At 44.5% G+C, this 21035-nt stretch overlaps 1 protein-coding gene across 1 annotated transcript in view; it reads left to right on the top strand.

The window, feature by feature from the left end:
• cubn (cubilin) overlaps positions 1-21035 on the top strand; it is a 209237-nt gene that overhangs the window by 168401 nt on the left and 19801 nt on the right. The window contains exons 39-41 of the mRNA XM_033039905.1: positions 829-1016; positions 11341-11500; positions 12861-13010. Coding sequence (XP_032895796.1) covers positions 829-1016; positions 11341-11500; positions 12861-13010 — 498 coding nt within the window. The remainder of the gene's footprint in view (positions 1-828; positions 1017-11340; positions 11501-12860; positions 13011-21035) is intronic.

Genomic DNA, 21035 nt, shown 5'->3' with positions numbered 1-21035 from the left:
GGGCTATGGGCAGGCACCAGCAAGTGGGACTAATTTGATTAAGCTACTTGTTCGGCACGGACAAGTTTGGTTGAAGGGCCTGTTTCCATGCTATATAGTTCTATGATTCTATGACTGTATGACTGAAGGGTGGCGCAGTGGTATAGTTGCTGCCTTACAGCTCCAGAGACCCGGGTTCGATCCTGACTATGGGTGCTATCTATGTGAAGGTTGTACATTCTCCATGTGACTGCATGGATTTTCTCCGGGTGTTCCAATTTCCACCCATATTCCACCCAAACATACCTGTTTGTATGTTAATTGGCTTTGGTAAAATTGTAAATTGTTCCTAGTGTTCAGGATAGTGCTAGTGGTAGGGTGATCACTGGTCAGTGTGGACTCCATGAGCCAACCAGCGCTATATCTCTAAAGTCTAAAAACTGCATAGCTGGATGCCATGGATCGTGTTGTAACGGTGAATTGCACACCTTAATTTCTGTATTTCCATGATGGGAGAAAATCCAGATGTGGCTCATAAATATATGGGAATTAGAAATCCAGGCCATTAACTGCCTTTCTTTCAAGAGAGAGTCAACATCAGTCTGAAGAAGGATCCCAACCCGAAACATCACCTATCCATGTTTTTCAGAGATGCTGCCAGATCTGCTTAGTTACTCCAGCACCTTGTGTCTTTGTGTAAATCAGCATCTGCAGTTCCTTGTCTCTCTATATTAACATTTTCTTTTTATTTCAGATTCCTAGCATGGCTAGGATTTTCCTTAATAATTTGGCTAGCATGTTTTAGAGGAACTGCACTCATAAATATTAATATGTTTTCTTTTTTTCTAGGTTGTGGTGGCTATTTTCATGCAGAAAGTGGTTCTTTCAAATCACCAAACTGGCCACAGAATTTTCCAAGTAACAGTGAATGCACATGGAGGATTGTAGGAGAAGAGAGCAAACATTTTGTGATCACGTTTGATGAGAATTTCCAGGTTCCACATCACTCTGAGGACTGTGGGAGCAGCTATGTGAAGGTTAGTGCCCTGCAAAAACCCCCCAGAATTTTTGGAATGCACAGAGTCAAAATAATGTTCATCCCGTGCCATGTGTTAAGTACTGACAATATGATACGATGCGATAGAACTATTTATCCCAACAGTCGTAAAAACAGAAAATACATGAAACATGAAATTAAAGTGACGAGTGGAAAGGCTTGGGGGGATGTGCAAAGATTACGGAGAGGGGGGGAGTGGAGTCATTCTCAGTCTACCCCAGGACAGAAGGGGGAGGAATTGTAAAGTTTGACAGCCACAGGGAAGAAGGATCTCCTGTGGCGTTCTGTCCTGCATCTTGGTGGAACCAGTCTGTTGCTGAAGGTGCTCCTCAAGTTGACCAGTGTGTCATGGAGGGGGTGAGCTGTATTGTCCAGGCAGTTTAAGGAGCATCCTCCCCAACAAGACCACCTCCCATGACTCCAACTCTGCTTCCTGGATGGAGACAGCCTTCCTGATGTGTTTGTTGATCCTATTGGCACCCGCAGCCATCGCCCTGCTGCCCCAGCACACGGCAGCGAAGAAGATGGCACCAGCTACCACCAATTGGTAGAACATCTGCAGCATCTTACTTCAGACATTGAAGGAGACACTGTACTCAAAAAATACAGCCAGCTCTGTCCTTTCTTGTACAGGGCCTCAGCGTTCCTGGAGTAGTCCTGTTTACTGTCCAGGTACACTCCAAGGTTTTGGTACACTCCAGGTAAACTGCACATGCACACCATTGATGGAGGCAGTGGACAGGGGTGTTCTTCTCCTCCTAAAGTCCACCACAAACTCCTTAGTCTTGTCAGTATTGAGCTGCAGGTGATTCAGCCCTCACCACTCAACGAAGTCGTTGACTACGCCTCTGTATTCAGCGTCCCTCCCTTCACTAATGCAGCTCAGAATTGCAGAGTTATCTGTAAACTTCTGCAGGTGGCAGGAGACGGAGTTATACCTGAAGTCCGAGGTGTAGATGGTAAACAGGAAGGGAGAGACGACCGCGCCCTGCGAGGCCCATGTGTTGCTCACCACCATGTCTGAGACACAACTCTGTAGCCTGACATATTGTGGTCGTCCAGTCAGGTCGTTGGTGACCCAGGACACCAATGGAGCATCCGCCCGCATCTTTGTCAGTTTGCTCCTTAGCAGTGCCGGCCGGATGGTGTTAAAAGCACTGGAGAAGTAAAAAAACATGACCCACAATGCTTCCCGGCTTATCCAGGTGAGCATAGGAACAATGGAGCAGGTGGATGATGGCATCCTCAACCCCCATCTTTGTTTGGTAAGCGAACTGCAGGGGTTCCAGGTAGGGTTCAATCAGGGGTCACAACTGAGTGAGCACCAGCCTCTCCAAGGACTTCATGATATGTGAAGTCAGTGCCACCAGTCTGTAGTCATTGGAGGAGCTGGGACGCGTTCTCTTTGATACAGGAACCAGGCAGGATGTCTTCCACATCGCAGGAAACCTCTCTACGCACAGGCTCAGGTTGAAGATATGCTGGAGTACTCTGTACAACTGGCTGGCACATGCCTTGAGTACCCTGGCTGACACCATCGAGATCCGTGGCTTGCCTGGGCGGAGTCTGCTCAGCTCCTTCATAACCAGCTCAGCCTTGATGGTCAGGCGCAACAGGGCAGAGGAAGTGGACTAGGGCGATCGAGGGGGGTAGTCTGTCGGGGAGCAGGGGGGAGGGTGGGCAGAGGCCCCACCATCAAATCTATTAAAAAACAGGTTTAGCTCGTTGGCCCAGTCCTGATTGCTTTCCCTCCCCAGGCCACTGGTCTTCTGTAATGCTCTTTATACCACTCCACACATCCCTCATGTTGTTTTGCTGACGTTTCAGCTCCAGGTTCCTCCTGTAGTCATCCTTGCCCAGTCTCAGTCTCGTCTTCAGTCTTTCTGCACCCGTTTCACCTCCTTCCTGTCACCATTCCTGAAGGTAAGGATGTGTATGTGTAGGCACTCCAATACACCTGGACTATTTCCGACACTTCCCTACCATTCCTTGACCTCACTATCTACATCGCAGGTGATAGACTTCTGACTGACATCCACTATAAACCTACTGACTCTCATGGCTATCTGGACTACACTTCTTCCCACCCTGCCTCCTGTAAGGACTCCATCCCCCACTCCCAATTCCTCCGCATACGCCGCATCTGCTCCCAGGATGAGGCGTTCCACACCAGGGCATCTGAAATGTCCTCATTCTTCAGGGAACGGGGATTCCCCTCCTCCACCATAGATGAGGCTCGCACCAGGGTCTCTTCCATACCCCGCAACACTGCTCTCTCCCCCCATCCCCGCACTCGCAACAAGGGCAGAGTCCCACTAGTCCTCACCTTTCACCCCACCAGCCGTCACATACAACAAATAATCCTACATCATTTCCGCCACCTCCAACGTGACCCCACCACTCGCCACATCTTCCCATCTCCCCCAATGTCTGCCTTCCGCAAAGACCGCTCCCTCCGCAACTCCCTTGTCAATTCTTCCCTTCCCTCCCATACCACACCCTCCCCGGGCACTTTCCGTTACAACATGAAATGCAACACCTGTCCCTTTACCTCCCCCCTCGACTCCATTCAAGGACCCAAGCAGTCGTTCCAGGTGCGACAGAGGTTCACCTGTATCTCCTCCAACCTCATCTACTGCATCCGCTGCTCTAGATGTCAGCTGAACTGCATCGGTGAGACTAAGCGGCGGTTGGGCGATCGTTTCGCCGAACACCTCCGCTCGGTCCGCAAGAACCTACCTGACCTCCCGGTGGCTCAGCACTTCAACTCCCCCTCCCATTCCCAATCCGACCTCTCTGTCCTGGGTCTCCTCCATTGCCAGAGTGAGCAACACCGGAAATTGGAGGAACAGCACCTCATATACCGCTTGGGGAGCCTGCATCCGGCGGGCATGAACATTGAATTCTCCCAATTTTGTTAGCCCTTGCTGTCTCCTCCCCTTCCTTAGCCCTCGAGCTGTCTCCTCCCATCCCCCAGCCATCGGGCTCCTCCTCCTCCTTTTTCCTTCCTTCTCCCCGCCACCCCCTATCAGTCTGAAGAAGTGTTTCGGCCTGAAACGTTACCTATTTCCTTCGCTCCATAGATGCTGCTGCACCCACTGAGTTTCTCCAGCATTTTTGTGTACCTACCATTCCTGAAGGCCCTCTTCTTCTGGTTGAGAAGGGCCTTTATGTCACCTTCAATGTTATCCACACAGAACTTTATGTAGCTGATAACACAGTCCGTAATTCCATCAATGTCTTCTCCATGAGGACTACAGTGTGCGTCTCAGTCTTTGATCGTAAAACAGTCCTGTAGAGTGTCATAGGCCTCCTGTGATCACCTCCCCACTGACCTTGTGGTCACAGGCAGCCTCTGGACCATTGGCTTATACCTGGGTAGGAGGTGAACCAGGTTGTGTTCGCATCTTCCCAGTGGCGGAAGTGCTATGGAGCTGTACGGCTCTTCATTGGCATACAGCAGGTCCAATGTTTTCATATCCCTGGTGGGACAGTCAACAAACTGAGTGAAAATGGGTAGGGTTGCGTCCAATGTCACATGGTTGAAACTCCTGACACAAAATACTGGATTAACTCCGCGGGACAGGCAGCACCTCGGGTGAGAAGGAATGGGTGACGTTTCGGGTCGAGACGCTTCTTCAGCCTGGAAATTCTACTCTTCTTCTTTGGGTTTTGACCTGAAACATCACCCACTCCTCTCCAGAGATGCTGAGTTACTCCAACAATTTGTGTCTATCTTCGGTTTAAACCAGCGTCTGCAGTTCCTTCCTACACATGACTGATGAGATTAGTGATTTGCAGACTTTGCCACAGATGGGGCAGAGGATGGGTGACACTGTGGGCGAGTGGGTAGTTTGTAAGGTGCTGTGCTACTTTTGCCACTTACGCAGGGCTTTAGCAAGCACACAATGCATGCCCTGGAAGTTTGGTAGAAAGCCCTGGAATGCCCTGGAAAGGTGTGTTTCTCCACTTTGACAAGTCATGGATAATGAGTGGAGATAATGCATTTCTTCAAGGGGGTTTAGTGCACATTCTTGATGCCTATTCTCTGACTACATGGTAATATTTACTTCCGACAGAGCCTAACATGTCCTGCCCAATTAAGCAACATGAGTGTAATTGAGGCCTTATTTCTGGGGATATCTTTTAATAATTCATCCATAATAAATACAAAACAATCCTCACTCACAATCTTAAGACATTTATTTTGGAGATGGTTGTAAAGTTAGTCAATCACAAAATGATTAACATAAATGCATTGGAGAAATTATGAAACATAAATCATCAAACCCATCTTTTTAATAGACACAAAATGCTGGAGTAACTCAGCGGGACAGGCAACATCTCTGGACAGAAGGAATGGGTGACCATACAAACTTTTGTTGTCCTAAAATGAGTGGCAGTAAGTTTATTTGGAAATGTAGGTCTCTCCTAGATATGGAGCATCTTTTTTTTAAAACAAGAACATTACTGACTGATTTACAGGTTACAGAAAGACGTGTCATAGAAACATAGAAAAATTGGTGAATGAGTAGGCCATTCGACCCTTCGAACCAGCACCGCCATTCAATATGATCATGGCAGATCATCTAAAATCATTCCCCCTTACTGCTCTTCCCCCATATCTCTTGATTCCTTTAGCCCGAAGAGCTAAATCTAACTCTCTCTTGAAAACATCCAGTGAATTGGCCTCCACTGCCTTCTGTGGCAGAGAATTACACAGATTCACAACTCTCTGCATGAAGTGGTTTTTCCTAATTCCAGTCCTAAATGGCCTACCCCTGATTCTTAAACTGTGATCCCTGGTTCTAGACTACCCCAACATTGGAAACATTTTTCCTGCATCTAGCCTGACCAATCCTTTGGAATGTTATATGTTTCTATAACATATCCTCTCATCCTTCTAATTTCCAATGAATTCAAGCCTAGTCGACCCATTCTTTCATCATACGTCAGTCCCGCCATGCCGGGAATTAATCTGGTGAACCCGCGCTGCACTCCCTCAATAGCAATAATGTCCTTCCTCAAATTAAGATTAAATTTACACACAATACTCCAGGTCTCACCAGGGCCCTGTACAACTGCAGTAGGACCTCCTTACTCGTAAACTCAAATCCTCTCACAATGAAGGCCAACATGCCATTAGCTTTCTTCACTGCCTGCTTTACCTGCATGCTTACTTTCAGTGACTGATGTACAAGCACACACAGGTCTTGTTGCACCCCTTTTCCTAATCGGAAACCATTCAGATAATAATCTGCCTTCCTGTTCTTGCCACCAAAGTGGATAACCTCACATTTATACACATTATACTGCATCTGCCATGCATCTGCCCACTCACCCAACCTATCCAAGTAACCCTGCAGCATCATAGCATCCTCATCGCAGCTCACACTGCCACTCAGCTTTATGTCATCTGCAAACTTGGAGATGTCACATTTAATTCCCTCACCTAAATCATTAATATATATTTTAAATAACTGGGGTCCCAGCACCGAGCCTTGTGGCACCCCATTAGTCACTGCCTGGCATTCTGTAAAGGACCCGTTAATCCCTACTCTTTGCTTCATAAACCACACTGTGAGTTTTTACTTTATTTCTTTTTTTCGTTCTTTTGTTTTTGACACACATACATTTTTATTAATTTACATACATGCACATGTATTTTAAATGCACGCGCAAATAATTATTTTACACCATTTTAATCCCACATGAATGGAATTAGTTGAATAAATTAGCTTCCATAATAAAAATGTCTATTATATATTTCATAAATTCATGCTTGGAATTGGATTTGTAACTCTACAACTTGTGACTGACAATAAACTTCTATTTAGTAGTTGATATGTGAAGTGGATAATGCATCATCCAGATGCAAAAAAAGCTTGTAAAGAAATGTGTTGAAAAAATGTGGAGTTGCTCAAATTTCTTAGTCATACATCCCTAACTTTGTTAAGTTGTATATTAAACAAAGGAAGTTCTGATTATACAGTTGAATCACGAGACTATTCTATGTGTCATTCATTGAAATGGTAATACATATAGCCTGAGGCATGATGCCAAAAGAGATTTTGTGGGCTAACGGGCCTGTTTCTGTTCTCTATTCTTCTATGTTCTCAAAAGAGGAAATCTGAGATTGATGCATCTTCACTTCTTCATCAGGGTTCTTTAATATACACGATATTTTGCATTGACTTTGCCAATCATAACATATGTTTATAATTTCTTGAAATGCCTGTGCTGCTTTGTAAAATACATGGAACTGAGTTAACAGGGGTGGCATGGTGGTACAGCGGTAGAGTTGCTACCTTACAGCACCAGAGACCCGAATTCAATCCTGACTCCGGGTGTTGTCTGTACAGAGTTTGTACGTTCCCTCCGTGACCATGTGGGTTTTCTCCGGATGCGCCTGTTTCCTTCCATACTCCAAAGACACACAGGCTTGTAGGCTAATTGGCCTCAGTAATGATTGTAAATTGTCCCGAGTGTTTGAAGGATAGTGTAAGTGTGTGGGGACCGCTGGTCGGCGCAGACTCAGTGAGTCGAGGGGCCTGTGTCACTAAACTAAAAACTAAACCAAACTAATGAGAATCAAAGAAAGCTTGGATCAGATGCCATTTATCTTCATCATCACAGTACCTTTAATATGTGGAAGGATCTGCAGATGTTAGCTTACACCGAAGATAGACACAAAATGCTGGAGTAACTCAGCAGGTGAGGCAGCATACCTGGAGAAAAGGATTAGGTGAAGTTTCAGGTTGAGACCCTACCTTTAATATGTTTAGCTTAGTTTAGTTTAGAGGTACAATGACAACCCTTTCTGTTGCATGTTATCCAGTCAGCAGAAAAGCTACACATGATTACAATCAAGCCGTCCATAGTGTACAGATACAGGATAAAGGGTATAACGTTTAGTGCAAGATAAATTCTAATAAAGTCAAATTAAGGGTAGAGCAAAGGCCTCCAATCAGTGAGAAAGCCTCTCATGTCTCGTCCAAAGAGGATAAATTTGGTTAATGATATTTTGAACAAGATATGAATCCAATGCTATTGGCAGTGCTCTCTACAAGAAAAGACAAACATTATTAAATCTGCTTTTTATTAATTTTGAAGATATTGATATTGTTTCAGTATCTGTCACAAAGACAGATCTACAAAGCTAAGTTTATTTCGCGGGGTTCAATGGACATTTAAAAAAAACAAGCGTATTTCATGGGTCAACGCAAGTTGTGTCTAGCCATGGGAACAGAATATTACTTCACTGACATAAAACTACGTGGTTCATGGGGAGATCATTCTCTTGATTCATTGAGAGCCAAAGTTCAATTTCAAGGTTCGCAAGCAAAGGTTCGCACTGTTTAACCCTCTGTGACCTGATTCCAGACTTCTGTTTTGGAATTGAACATCACTCTTTGTCCTCCCTTCCTATTGTGAGTTCCTATGAAGAAAATAGTTTGATAGCTTAGCTTGCTATAATTACAGCGGGCATTAATTTTTTTTGACTTGTGATTTAGTCTTGTTATTTAAGTTCATGCCATGTTGCATCAGATTACGGACAATGGGATGATCCACAAAGGCTTCCTTGTGAGCGCAGTCTTTTCACATTGGGTACAAACTCCTGTTTGGAAAGTGGACATGCATACAAATGATTTGGAGCAGGCTGTAGGACACTCAGCTTCTCAGGCCTGCTTCATCATTTTAAAAGATCAGGGCTGATCCGATTGTTATGAATTGTAAAAACTAATGCTTCTAAAAAGGGATGAATAAGTATTTGTAAAATAATTAGATTTAAATGAAAAGAATCAACACAATTGATTATTATTATTACAAGTGCCTTTGAATGTTCTATTACATTCAAGGAGCTCCTGATTTCAGAACCTGTCCATAGACACTATCTGGTCCATCCATTTTCCAAAAGCGTACTCTAATAAAAGCAGATCTTATTTGTGCCACCATGGGACAGAGCAAACAGAAGATGGGGGAATGTGCGTTTGCGGAACTTTTTTGTCTATTCACAATAGACTTGAAAGGCATTAAGATCATCCAGTGGAGATGCACCAGATTTTGTCTATGATGGTGTTCACGCCCTGCCATAGTTGCCTGGTACCTGTTTGATTGAATTGAGCCTCTACCTTGTTCTGGAATTGTTTCTTGGCATTCCACGAACCCGTCTTTATCAACGGTGGTGGAGAATGTCAACAACTTCAAACTGCTCAGTTTGCATATCTCTAAGATCTGTCCTGGGCCCTGCATATTGATGCAATTATAAAGAAAATCTGCCAATGCCTCTACTTCCTTAGACGAATAATCTCTTGAACTTCTACAGGTGTACGGTAGAGAACAAAATTAATTACATCACAGCCTGGTTCGGTAACTCGAATGCCCAAGAATGAAGGAGATTACAAAAAGTGGTGGACATTGCCCGGTCCATCATGGTTACTGATCTCCTGACCATCTAAGCCATCGGGCCACTGTTTCAAAAAGGCAGCCAGCATTATCAAGCTGGCCATCTTCTCATTTCACTCCTGCCATCAGGAAGAAAGTATTAGAGTCAGAAAATCGTGACCTCCAATTTCAAGAATAGCTTCTTTCCATCAGGCTCCTGAACACGAGAAACACCAATGAAACTATGAACTAATAACTGAAAAACTGTGTTAAGGGCCTGTCCCACATAGGCGACTTTTTAGGCAAGTGCAAGAGACTCTGCGCTCGCCTCAAGATCGCCACATGGTAGCCACATGTTCGCTGGTGGTCTCTGGTGAGTCTCCTTCATGGTTGCGAGGAGTTCCCGCATTCTGGGAACTAGTCGCGGCCTCAGTATGGTCGCCACAAATTTTTCAACATATTGAAAAACTGGTCCAATAACCCAAAATTGGTCGCCATGGAGAAAATCGATAATCCTGTTGAATTAGGTGCAGTTGTAATGGGGTCGCCATGTAGTTATGGGTAGTCGAGGTAGTCGTAGGTAGTTTTAGTTAATCGCCTTTGCTGACTCGGCATTTTCATTGGCTCATTGGGGAAAAAAAAAGTAAGCATGAGTTTTCAGAACCAAGGAGAACTGACCGGTGATGTTAAATGCCCGCCAAACTTCACAGCTGTGTATCTCTGGCTTATTAAAAGTTGTCTGGCTTCTTAAAAGTGTCTCCACTCCTTCTCCCACCCCCCCCTTCTCCCCCCCACCCTCACCCCCCACTTCTCCCCCCTTCCCCCCCTCCCCCCCTCTTTTAAAGGATGTACAGTACACTGTGCTAGCCGAACTTTCCTGTTTATTGCAGTGTGTGTCTGTATCACCTTGGCTTTGCACCGTGTGAATTTCAGACAGCGCTCCCCTGCTTTCTCTGGCCCTCGCCTTTGCGATGTGTTTGTGTGTGTGTGTGTGTGTGTCCCAATCTGACACTCGCCGTTCAAGTTCCCGGTTTTTCAGCGAGTGCCGCGAGCTTGACAGTCGCCGGCAGTCCGCTGAAAATCGCCCAAGTGGGACAGGCCCTGTAGTTGCACGAACATTGGGGTTTTTTAATATATTTAACTTTTTTTGTTTATTATGTTATCTATTGAGGATCAATATGGGACTAGTGTTGCTGGGACATGTTGGCCGGTGTGGGCAAGTTGGACCGAAGGGCCTGTTTCCACACTGTATCACACTCTATGACTAACATTGTTTTTCTAGTGCCATCAGACAATTTTTTAAACCCTGATATTTAACTTCATAGATCTTGAAGGTGAGAGAGCAACTTAAGGAAAGTTTATGAGTAGTTACCTCCACTAAAATACTAAGTTATTTTGTGCTGTGACCAAAGCTTGTTTTTATTTAAAATCTGATCATTTGGAAGAGGTAGATTTTGCTGGCATGTACTGCCTGACCTAAATTTCTCCTGAACTAAGCAGACAGAAAGAAATCTAGAAAAAAACACCAAAAAGACCTGAAATACTTTCTCTCATGATAAAAATGATTCATTTCTCATGTTATCATTTACCTTTGTTTTTGTAAGAAGTCATTTGGACCACTGTGTTTACAAGAAACCTGGACACATGGTTCTTTCTATTATGAAGGCCCCTGTCATATGGTTAATTTCCTCATGGTGAAGCAACGGGTAGCTGTGATGAGGGAATTGCATCATCGCACCATTCAACTGGGCAGAAGAGCCAGTTTTCACACTGTATCACTAAACTAAACTAAAAACTAAACTAAATTAAACAGCAAGCTTGCTACTGGATCACATTCTACATATCGGAGATACTCCGCGTCAAAAGAAAATAAATACATTATTTAAACTGAAATAATTATTTTCCTTCTATTTCCACAGATCTGGGGTGGAATTTCAGAAACTGATGAAAGCTTGTTGGCTACTCTTTGTGGAAACACTGCTCCTCCTAGCCCTGTCATTGCACCAACTAATGTTGTGTCAGTCCGGTTTCAGTCTAAAGGCAGCACCGGAACTGGCTTCTCCGCATCTTTCACCAACCGTAAGTCAGTATTTTTGAAGCAGTTTGGGGAAATATATTCTGGTTTGCATGCAGAGGATCCCAAGCAATGCTGATTATTATTAGCTGTTTTAAAAAAAAAATATTGAGAACCCTGATCTTGCCAGCAAATCTTGATTGGTAAGGGTGACAGGAGTTATGGGGGGGAAGCAGGAGAATGGGGTTGATAGGGAAAGACAGATCAGCTATGATTGAATGGCAGAGTAGACTTGATGGGCCAAATGACCTAATTCTCCTCCTATAACTTATGAACTTATTTAATAGTCTTAACATTTAGGTTTATTATTGTCAAGTATACTGAAGTATAGTGGAAAATGTTGTTTTGCCTGCTATCAAATCCGATTAGTTAACACTATACACAAATACAATCAAGCCAAACTCGTACAATAAGTAGAACAATGGGAAACATGCAGAGTGCAAGATATAGTTCTCAGCACCAGATCCAGAGACAAAGTACAATGTCTGCAGTGGGTAGTTGGGTCGAGGCCAATTTGACAGTATCTTAACTTATGGATGAACCGTTATATCAGGATATAAGGGGAAGAAACTATTCCTGAGTCTGATCGTGCTCGTTTTCAAGCTTCTGTATCTTCTGTCCGATGGGAGCAGAGAAAAGAAGCAAAGGGGTGGGACATCTTTGATTATATTGGCTTCTTTTATGAGATAGCATGAGGTTCAGATGGAGTCAACCGTGGGAGTCTAGTCTGTGTGATGGACTAGGCTACATTCACAATTCTTTGCAATTTCTAGCGGTCTTGGCTTGAGCTGTGATGCAACCCGGCAGTAAGCTTTCTAGAGGGCATCTGTCGAGATTTGCAGGTGGAGAGAGATTTAAAAGAGTAGAGCGAATGTGTTCGATGATGGCAGACCATCTTCTGTGACCAGCATGCAAAGAGACGCCATGCTTATCGTGTTTGACATGATGCAATAGCAGCAATGAAATCTTCCCAATCTCAGCAACTCTTCAACTTTCGAGTGAGTTGGAGAAATTGCTTGGATTAGTATAGATAGATACTTCATGTTTGGCATAGCCCAAAGGGGCTGTTCTGTCCAAAATGACTCAATGGGAACCATTGTGCTGTTCTATGTTACTGGCCATTGAGTTGTTCACATCACCTTTACTGCAGAAAGAGATCTTGTCTTGGCAACACCCAACACTAGCATCACTGAATGCAAACTTCAGGGAGGTCTACCACCCTGGAATAACAAGAACATTGAGATGTTTGTGTCCACACAAAGATTTCATTGGAAATTGCAACATATAACCTGAATTTAAAAAGTTCTGATTTGAACATATGAAGATATATTATATTAACTCCAGATGTGTTCTACTTTGTTGTAGGATGTGGGGCCAATTTTACTTCTTCTACTGGACGTATTATGTCACCGAACTACCCAGATCACTATGATCCAAACCTAAACTGTGAATACTTGATCAATGGTGCCAGTCATCAGTTTACAATTCTACAGTTTGAAGCATTCAGTATGGAAGGTATGATTCAGACTTGTAATGTTTTGTTGACAGTCATTCTGCCTTTAAACTAAATTTGAAAGTGCAATGAAAGAGGCATCACGTTGAAAAAGATCTGTTGTTTCCGTTGTGTATGGTTTGGCATCAACTAGTACAGGCTGTCCCTTGTCCAGTTTTGAATACTTTTCCACTATTCCATTAAAGTAGCTCAAAGCTTTCATGACATTCACAGTAATTGCATTTGTGCACTTCCATAAGCAATCATATAGAGCTGCAGTTATAAATCAAATTCCATGTGTTAGAAATATTACTCGGATGAAAGTGTAAATGCAGTGTGTATGCCACAACATTCCTTTCAGAGTTTGAATTAGAAAATACTATAAACATTAAAGATAAAAATGGATTTCCAAATCCTATGATGAGCTTGGCCTTCCCTATCTTTGTCATTTCCAAGAGCCCTATAGCCTTATCAGATATTTCCATTTCTGAGTTCTTATGGATTCTGATTTTTAACTGCTCCGTTGCTTGTAGCCATTTTTCAGCAGTTGACTCCAGTAATTCTCTTAAATTCTCTGTCTTTCAAAGCAACAGTTGACCAGATGTGCTGTCAAGGAGTGTGCAGGAAGGAACTGCAGATGCTGGTTTACACCGAAGATAGTCACAAAATGCTGGAGTAACTCAGCGGGTCAGGCATGTTTGCCTGACCCGCTGTGTTACTCCAGCATTTTGTGCTGTCAAAGAGGCTATAGTCCAATGTTGTGATAGGCCAGAAAACAGACTCATGGTTGGAGTTTCACTATGCACAAAGGAAGGTTATTGAAATTGTTGGAGGTGCAGCTCTACCACTATGAATTTAGAGGCGCGATTTTTTTCTGATGATTCTACAATGTTCAATTCCATTCGCAACTCTTCAGCAAATGAAGCAGTTCATGCCTGATTGCAGCAACAACAGGCAGGCATGGGCTGAGAACTACAAGCAGCATTGGCATCACTTCAGTACCTGGCAATGAGATTTTTAGTTTGGTTTAGTTTAGTTTAGAGATACAGCATGGAAACAGGACATTTGGCGCACCGAGTCCACGCTGACCATCGATCACCCTTACACTAGTTATATTTTATCCCATTTTCGCTTCCTATATACTTGGTGCAATTTACAGAAGCTGATTAACCTACAATCTTGTGCATCTTTGGAATGTGGGAGGAAACCAGTGCATCTGGACGAAATGCACGGCGTCACAGTGAGAACATACAAACTTCACACAGAGGGCACTCGAGGTTATGATCGAACCCGGGTCTCTGGAGCTAGGGGGCAACAGCTCCACCGCTGTGCCATGGTGTCACCCTGATCTCCAATAAGAATGGGCCAACCATCTAGCCTTGATATTTATATGCGTTACCATCATTGAGTTCCCCCATAACAATAGCGTTACCATTGTCTAGAAACCCAACTGGACCAACTACATCTATATTGTAGTAACAAGAACAGATCAGATGCTGTGTATGTTATAGCAATGGCTCAACTCCTCACACCCTGAAGCCTTTCTACCAACGGCAAAATATGTGTCAGTGGGTCCAAAAGAATACTATTCAGTTTCTTGAATAAATGCAGTTCCAATAACACTCAAGCAGCTTGACCAGCCATGATCACAATGAATGATCAGCCATGATCACAATGTATGGTAGTGCAGGCTCAAAGGGACAAATGGCCTCCTCCTGTACCTATTTTCTATGACATACACTAGAACACAGAGGCATACTTGATTGATATTTCACCCACAACCCTAAATATGTTTTTGGATTCCTATCAGGTTATGCTAAAATATTCTACAGCCATGGGGTTACTTTTGAGTTGTAGTCACTGCGTTAGTGAGGAGAACCATCAATCAGTGTTCACATGGTAAAATCCCACAAACTAGCGAGATAATTCATTCTAATGATGCAGCTTAATTGATGAAAGTTGTCCAGGATGCCAGGAGGAATTTCTCCACTCTGAAATACTGCAGTAGAATCGTTCACATTCATCTGTGAGAGAAGATGTGGCCTCAGCTTCATATTTCATCAAAATGAAAACAAAAACTCCACAAGCTTAAATAAACGATTTCCTAAATGCAACGGTTACTGTTTAATTTGTCTGGCTAGATCCCAGAGAGGTTTAGTAAAGATCCTATAGTACAATTTCAAATCTCATCACTACTGAGTAACTTAAATTTGGTTAATTCACTTTTTTTAAATCTGGAATAAAAATCAGTAACTGCAATGATAACCATGAAACTAATGCACTGTTATAAACACTAATGTCCCTTCAAGAAAGGAAACATTGGCATCCTTAGTGGGTCAGGCGTCAATGTGGCTCCAGGATCATGATTGTGGCTTATTCTTAAATGACACCTAAAGTGTGCCAGCATGCTTCAGTAGTAGCACAAGCTTGGCAATCAAATGTTGGTCTTGGAAGCAACTCTTCCATCCTGTGAAGGAATAAATGATAATATTCCAAAACGCACTTCATTTTTTTGAGTAATTAAAATACCAATAAGAATACAATTCCTTCTTTAGAGTTCCTGGCACATGTTAATCTCTTTTTGGATGAGTGAGAAATGTTTCCTTACGACCTCAAAGGCTTTGTGTTCTTTAACTGCACTGATGAAGTTGGAAAGACGTATTTGGAAATTAGTGCTGAAATTATGTGAATGTGCTTTTGAGTTGTCTCGTGGAAGCAAACCCATTATATTTCAGCACTTGCAGCTGTAAAAGTCTTTGGTTGTAAATAACAGACTGTCCCTGAATCTCAAAGAGAGAAAGTTGAAATAATCCTTAGCAGTAAAAGAAGATGTTATGAACTAATAGAATCTGTTTTGGGAAAAAACAAAAGCTTCTTTATTCAAGTGGACACAAACTGCTGGAGTAACTCAGTAGGTCTGGAAGCATCTCTGGAGAACATGGATTGCTGCATGTGCGGACGTAGCGCCGATGGACGAGAGGCCGAAGCAAAGAAGTCGAAGCCAAAGAACTGAATGGAAACGAGGCCGAAACGGCAATAAACCGAAAGAGTCCGAAGACGAAACGCCTACTAACCGAAAGGATGGGACGCCTAAATGCAAACTAACTGAAAGGGCGGGATGCCTAAAAGCCAACTAACCGAAAACCTGCGTTGCCTATAAACAAACTTACCGAATGGCCGCTCTGTCGAAACGGCACTTACTGAAAGGCGGCGTCGCCTACAGGCCAAAGGACCGACTGCCGCTCAACAGAAAAGTCCAATAACGGACATGACGTTGCCGGGTGGCGGGACTTGGCTGCGATTGGTCCAGACCCCCGCGTCCATCACATCACTGTGAAGGCATGAACATTGTCCCAAACCTCCGCTCCACCCGACCCGCAGCCCGCGGAGGGTGGCCGTGGGAGAGTGGGGGTTGTACACCTTCGGCCGCTTTCAACTTTGTGCTTGGGTTCAGATTGCCCAGCCACCTATGGCTTGTGTGGGAAAATGAACCCCACGCTCCCGTCACCCCCTTCTCTCTCCCCTCTTCTCTCTCTCTCCCTTCTCTCTCTCCCCCTCTCTCTCTCCCCTTTCTCTCGCTCCCTTCTCTCTCCCCTTCTCTCCCCCTTCTCTCTCTCCTCCATCTCCACCCGCGGTGACCTCGATGCACCGCCATCGGACCCCAACCTCCACACCAGGATGATTCCCACGCACAAAACAGGCAGCATCTCTGGAGAGAAGTAATGGGTGGCGTTTCAGTCGATTCCACGGCCACCCTCCGCGGGCTGCGGGTCGGGTGGAGCGGAGGTTTGGGACAATGTTCCTGCCTTCACAGTGATGTGATGGACGGGGGGGGTCTGGACCAATCGCTGACGTCCCGCCCCCCGGCAACGCCAAGTCCGTTATTAGACTTTTCTGTTAAGCGGCAGTTGGTCCTTTGGCTTGTGGGCGATGCCGCCTTTCAGGCAGGTGGTCTTTCGACAGAGCGGCCATTCGGAAAGTTTGCTTTTAGGCGATGCAGCTTTTCGGTTCGTTGGCTTTTAGGCATCCCATCCTCTCGGTTAGTAGGCATTTCGTCTTCGGACTCTTTCGGTTCATTGGCGTTTCGGTCTCGTTTCCATTCGTTTTTTTGGCTTCGACTTCTTTGCTTCGGCTTCTTGTCTGTTGGTGCCACGTCCGGGTACTGATTGCTGAGGTTTCTGGTCTCCGGGGATGCTTTTTGAACCACTAAGTTACTCCAACAACACTTGTCCTTTTGTGTATATCAGCATCTGCAGTTCCTTGTTTCTATATTCCTTATTCATTGTTGTCTTTTGTACAGGAAAATATCCCATTGTACAAAATATGGTATTTATTTGACAGCTTTGGAGATGATATACAGCACTTCCATCAATGTGTAGAAGACACATGAACAGCTACTTCTGAATCACTTACTATGTGTTTAGGAAACCCCGGTCTCTGATCAGTATTTGAGTGGTCTCATAATACAAGGCACTCTTTTGATTTAATAATTAATGATTAACGATTACTCTCTCTTCAGAGATCTGTGCATTCTGAGAAAACATGACTTTCACCATTAATTCTAACTATATTATTCAAGTTCCGTGTTGCCCTATGTGTCCATATGCAAACCCAAGCACTTAATTGCCATTGGGTTGCTCCAAAGACTGCTACAATCCTTTGAGCTCCAGTTATCATTTAAGAGATCATATCAAAGAGCTGTTTATTTCTTATTTGTAGGATATGCTCAGCTATTCGAACCAAGCCCAACTTTTGTGGGCAAAAATATACTTGATCTTAGTTTTCTGTTTTTACAATATGATATGTAAGCCAACCATAAAGGCTAGCAAAGATCACCATTTCTGGCGCTCAGCTAACCTGCTTATGGAAGCCACTGCTAAATCTGAGCTACACCGAAGCACCTGCCATGATAGGTTGGGGTGCCTCAGTATTTAAATACCACTAAAATACTGTAATTGCATTTACATCTGCAGAAGCACATAGGTGGCAAATCCCAAACACAGCACCAATATAACTTGTACCACAACCAAAACGTGAAAGGATTCTGATCCCTGGATGGACGTTGACATTCATTCCCCAATTCCACATTTGGAACAGTTTTGCTTCAGAATCTCCCTTATTTCTTTCCTACATTCCTGATTCCCTCCTCAAATTTATGTTATTATTCAACTAAATCCATATTTTCTTTGTACCATATGTTCTGGAAAACGAGAATTGGGCACCCCAAAGGGCACTTAACATTTGTTCAAGTCATTTATTATTCTATTTGTTGCACCCCATGTCCATTCTGTTCCTGTCTGAATATAACCAATCCACACTTCCTCTGTTATAAAAGGGTAACATGATGTAAAACAGATGCTCGGCTGATTTATCTGGCATGATATTCCATCTTATACGAACAGAGTTCCTCAGGTGATGACATAATATTTTCCATATCCCCCGTTCAGTAACGTAGGGCTGTTCCAAATTTGACAGACTAGTCTCCACCAGGTACCTTGGTGTGGATGTAGCCTCTGAAGACAGCTTCCTGATCTCCCTCCAGGTGCTGGCATAGTGTCAAGGGTTCAGTCCATCTACATTTCTGTACCACACAGTGCCTTTCAATGGAGTCTGCCAGATGGTGTTGTTGGCGATCCTTTCTCTTCACCACCACATTTGAGGGCAAAAAAGGGGCAGGAGATTGCTCTGGCAGGTAATAATAAGGATAATCCCAAGTCAAGAGTCAAGAGAGTTTATTGTCATTCAGTATTGATGTGGATAGAGAACTGGCTGGCAGACAGGAAGCAAAGAGTAGGAGTAAATGGGTCCTTTTCAGAATGGCAGGCAGTGACTAGTGGGGTACCGCAAGGCTCAGTGCTGGGACCCCAGCTATTTACAATATATATTAATGATCTGGATGAGGGAATTGAATACAACATCTCCAAGTTTGCGGATGGCACGAAGCTGGGGGCGGTGTTAGCTGTGATGAGGATGCTAGGAGGCTGCAAGGTGACTTGGATAGGTTGGGTGAGTGGGTAAATGCATGGCAGATGCAGTATAATGTGGATAAATGTGAGGTTATCCACTTTGGTGGCAAAAACAGGAAAGTAGACTATTATCTGAATGGTGGCCGATTAGGAAAAGGGGAGATGCAACGAGACCTGGGTGTCATGGTACACCAGTCATTGAAAGTAGGCATGCAGGTGCAGCAGGCAGTGAAGAAAGCGAATGGTATGTTAGCATTCATAGCAAAAGGATTTGAGTATAGGAGCAGGGAGGTTCTACCGCAGTTGTACAGGGTCTTGGTGAGACCACACCTGGAATATTGCGTACAGTTTTGGTCTCCTAATCTGAGGAAAGACATTCTTGCCATAGAGGGAGTACAGAGAAGGTTCACCAGACTGATTCCTGGTATGTCAGAACTTTCATATGAAGAAAGACTGGATAGACTCGGCTTGTACTCGTTAGAATTTAAAAGATTGAGGGGGGATCTTATAGAAACTTACAAAATTCTTAAGGTGTTGGACAGGCTAGATGCAGGAAGATTGTTCCTGATGTTGGGGAAGTCCAGAACAAGGGGTCACAGTTTAAGGATAAGGGGGAAATCTTTTAGGACCGAGATGAGAAAAACATTTTTCACACAGAGAGTGGTGAATCTCTGGAATTCTCTGCCACAGAAGGTAGTTGAGGCCAGTTCATTGGCTATATTTAAGAGGGAGTTAGATGTGGCCCTTGTGGCTAAAGGGATCAGGGGGTATGGAGAGAAGGCAGGTACGGGATACTGAGTTGGATGATCAGCCATGATCATATTGAATGGCGGTGCAGGCTCGAAGGGCTGAATGGCCTACTCCTGCACCAAGTTTCTATGTTTCTATAGATTCCGATTCCACACCAGGGCATCGGAAATGTCCTCGCTCTTCAGGGAACGGGGATTCCCCTCCTCCACCATAGATGAAGCTCGCACCAGGGTCTCTTCCATACCCCGCAACACTGCCCTCTCTCCCCATCCCCGCGCTCGCAACAAGGGCAGAGTCCCCCTAGTCCTCACCTTTCACCCCACCAGCCGGCAAATACAACAAATAATCCTCTGCCATTTCCGCCACCTCCAACGTGACCCCACCACTCGCCACATCTTCCCATCTCCCGCCATGTCTGCCTTCTGCAAAGACCGCTCCCTCCGCAACTCCCTTGTCAATTCTTCCCTTCCCTCCCGTACCACCCCCTCCCCGCGTACTTTCCGTTGCAACCGCAAGAAATGCAACACCTGTCCCTTCACATCCCCCCTCGACTCCATTCAAGGACCCAAGCAGTCGTTCCAGGTGCGACAAAGGTTCACCTGTATCTCCTCCAACCTCATCTACTGCATCCGCTGCTCTAGATGTCAGCTGATTTACATCGGTGAGACTAAGCGGAGGTTGGGCAATCGTTTCGCCGAACACCTCCGCTCAGTCCGCAATAACCTACCTGAACTCCCGGTGGCTCAGCACTTCAACTCCCCCTCCCATTCCCAATCCGACCTCTCTGTCCTGGGTCTCCTCCATTGCCAGAGTGAGCAACACCGGAAATTGGAGGAACAGCACCTCATATTCCGCCTGGGGACCTTGCGTCCAGATGGCCTGAACATTGAATTCTCCCAATTTTGCTAGCCCTTGCTGTCTCCTCCCCTTCCTGAACCCTCGAGCTGTCTCCTCCCATCCTCCCATCCCCCCGCCCTCGGGCTCCTCCTCCTCCCTTTTTCCTTCCTTCTCCCCCCCACCCCCCCATCAGTCTGAAGAAGGGTTTCGGCCCGAAACGTCACCTATTTCCTTCGCTCCATAGATGCTGCTGCACCCGCTGAGTTTCTCCAGCATTTTTGTGTACCTTCGATTTTCCAGCATCTGCAGTTCCTTCTTGAACAATTCTATGTTTCAATGTTTCTCTGTCATGTGTCCCAGATAGGTCAATGAAATTCTTGCTTGCTGCAGCACAACTGAATATTGTAGGCATAAATACAGAACAGATCAGTGTGTCTATATACCATAGACACATAAATAAACAGATAAAGTGCAATAGGCTGTTATAGTTCAGAG

Source organism: Amblyraja radiata, chromosome 2 (genome assembly GCF_010909765.2).
Source record: "Amblyraja radiata isolate CabotCenter1 chromosome 2, sAmbRad1.1.pri, whole genome shotgun sequence".
Lineage (NCBI taxonomy): Eukaryota > Metazoa > Chordata > Chondrichthyes > Rajiformes > Rajidae > Amblyraja > Amblyraja radiata.
This window is presented reverse-complemented; position numbering and strand designations above follow the sequence as displayed.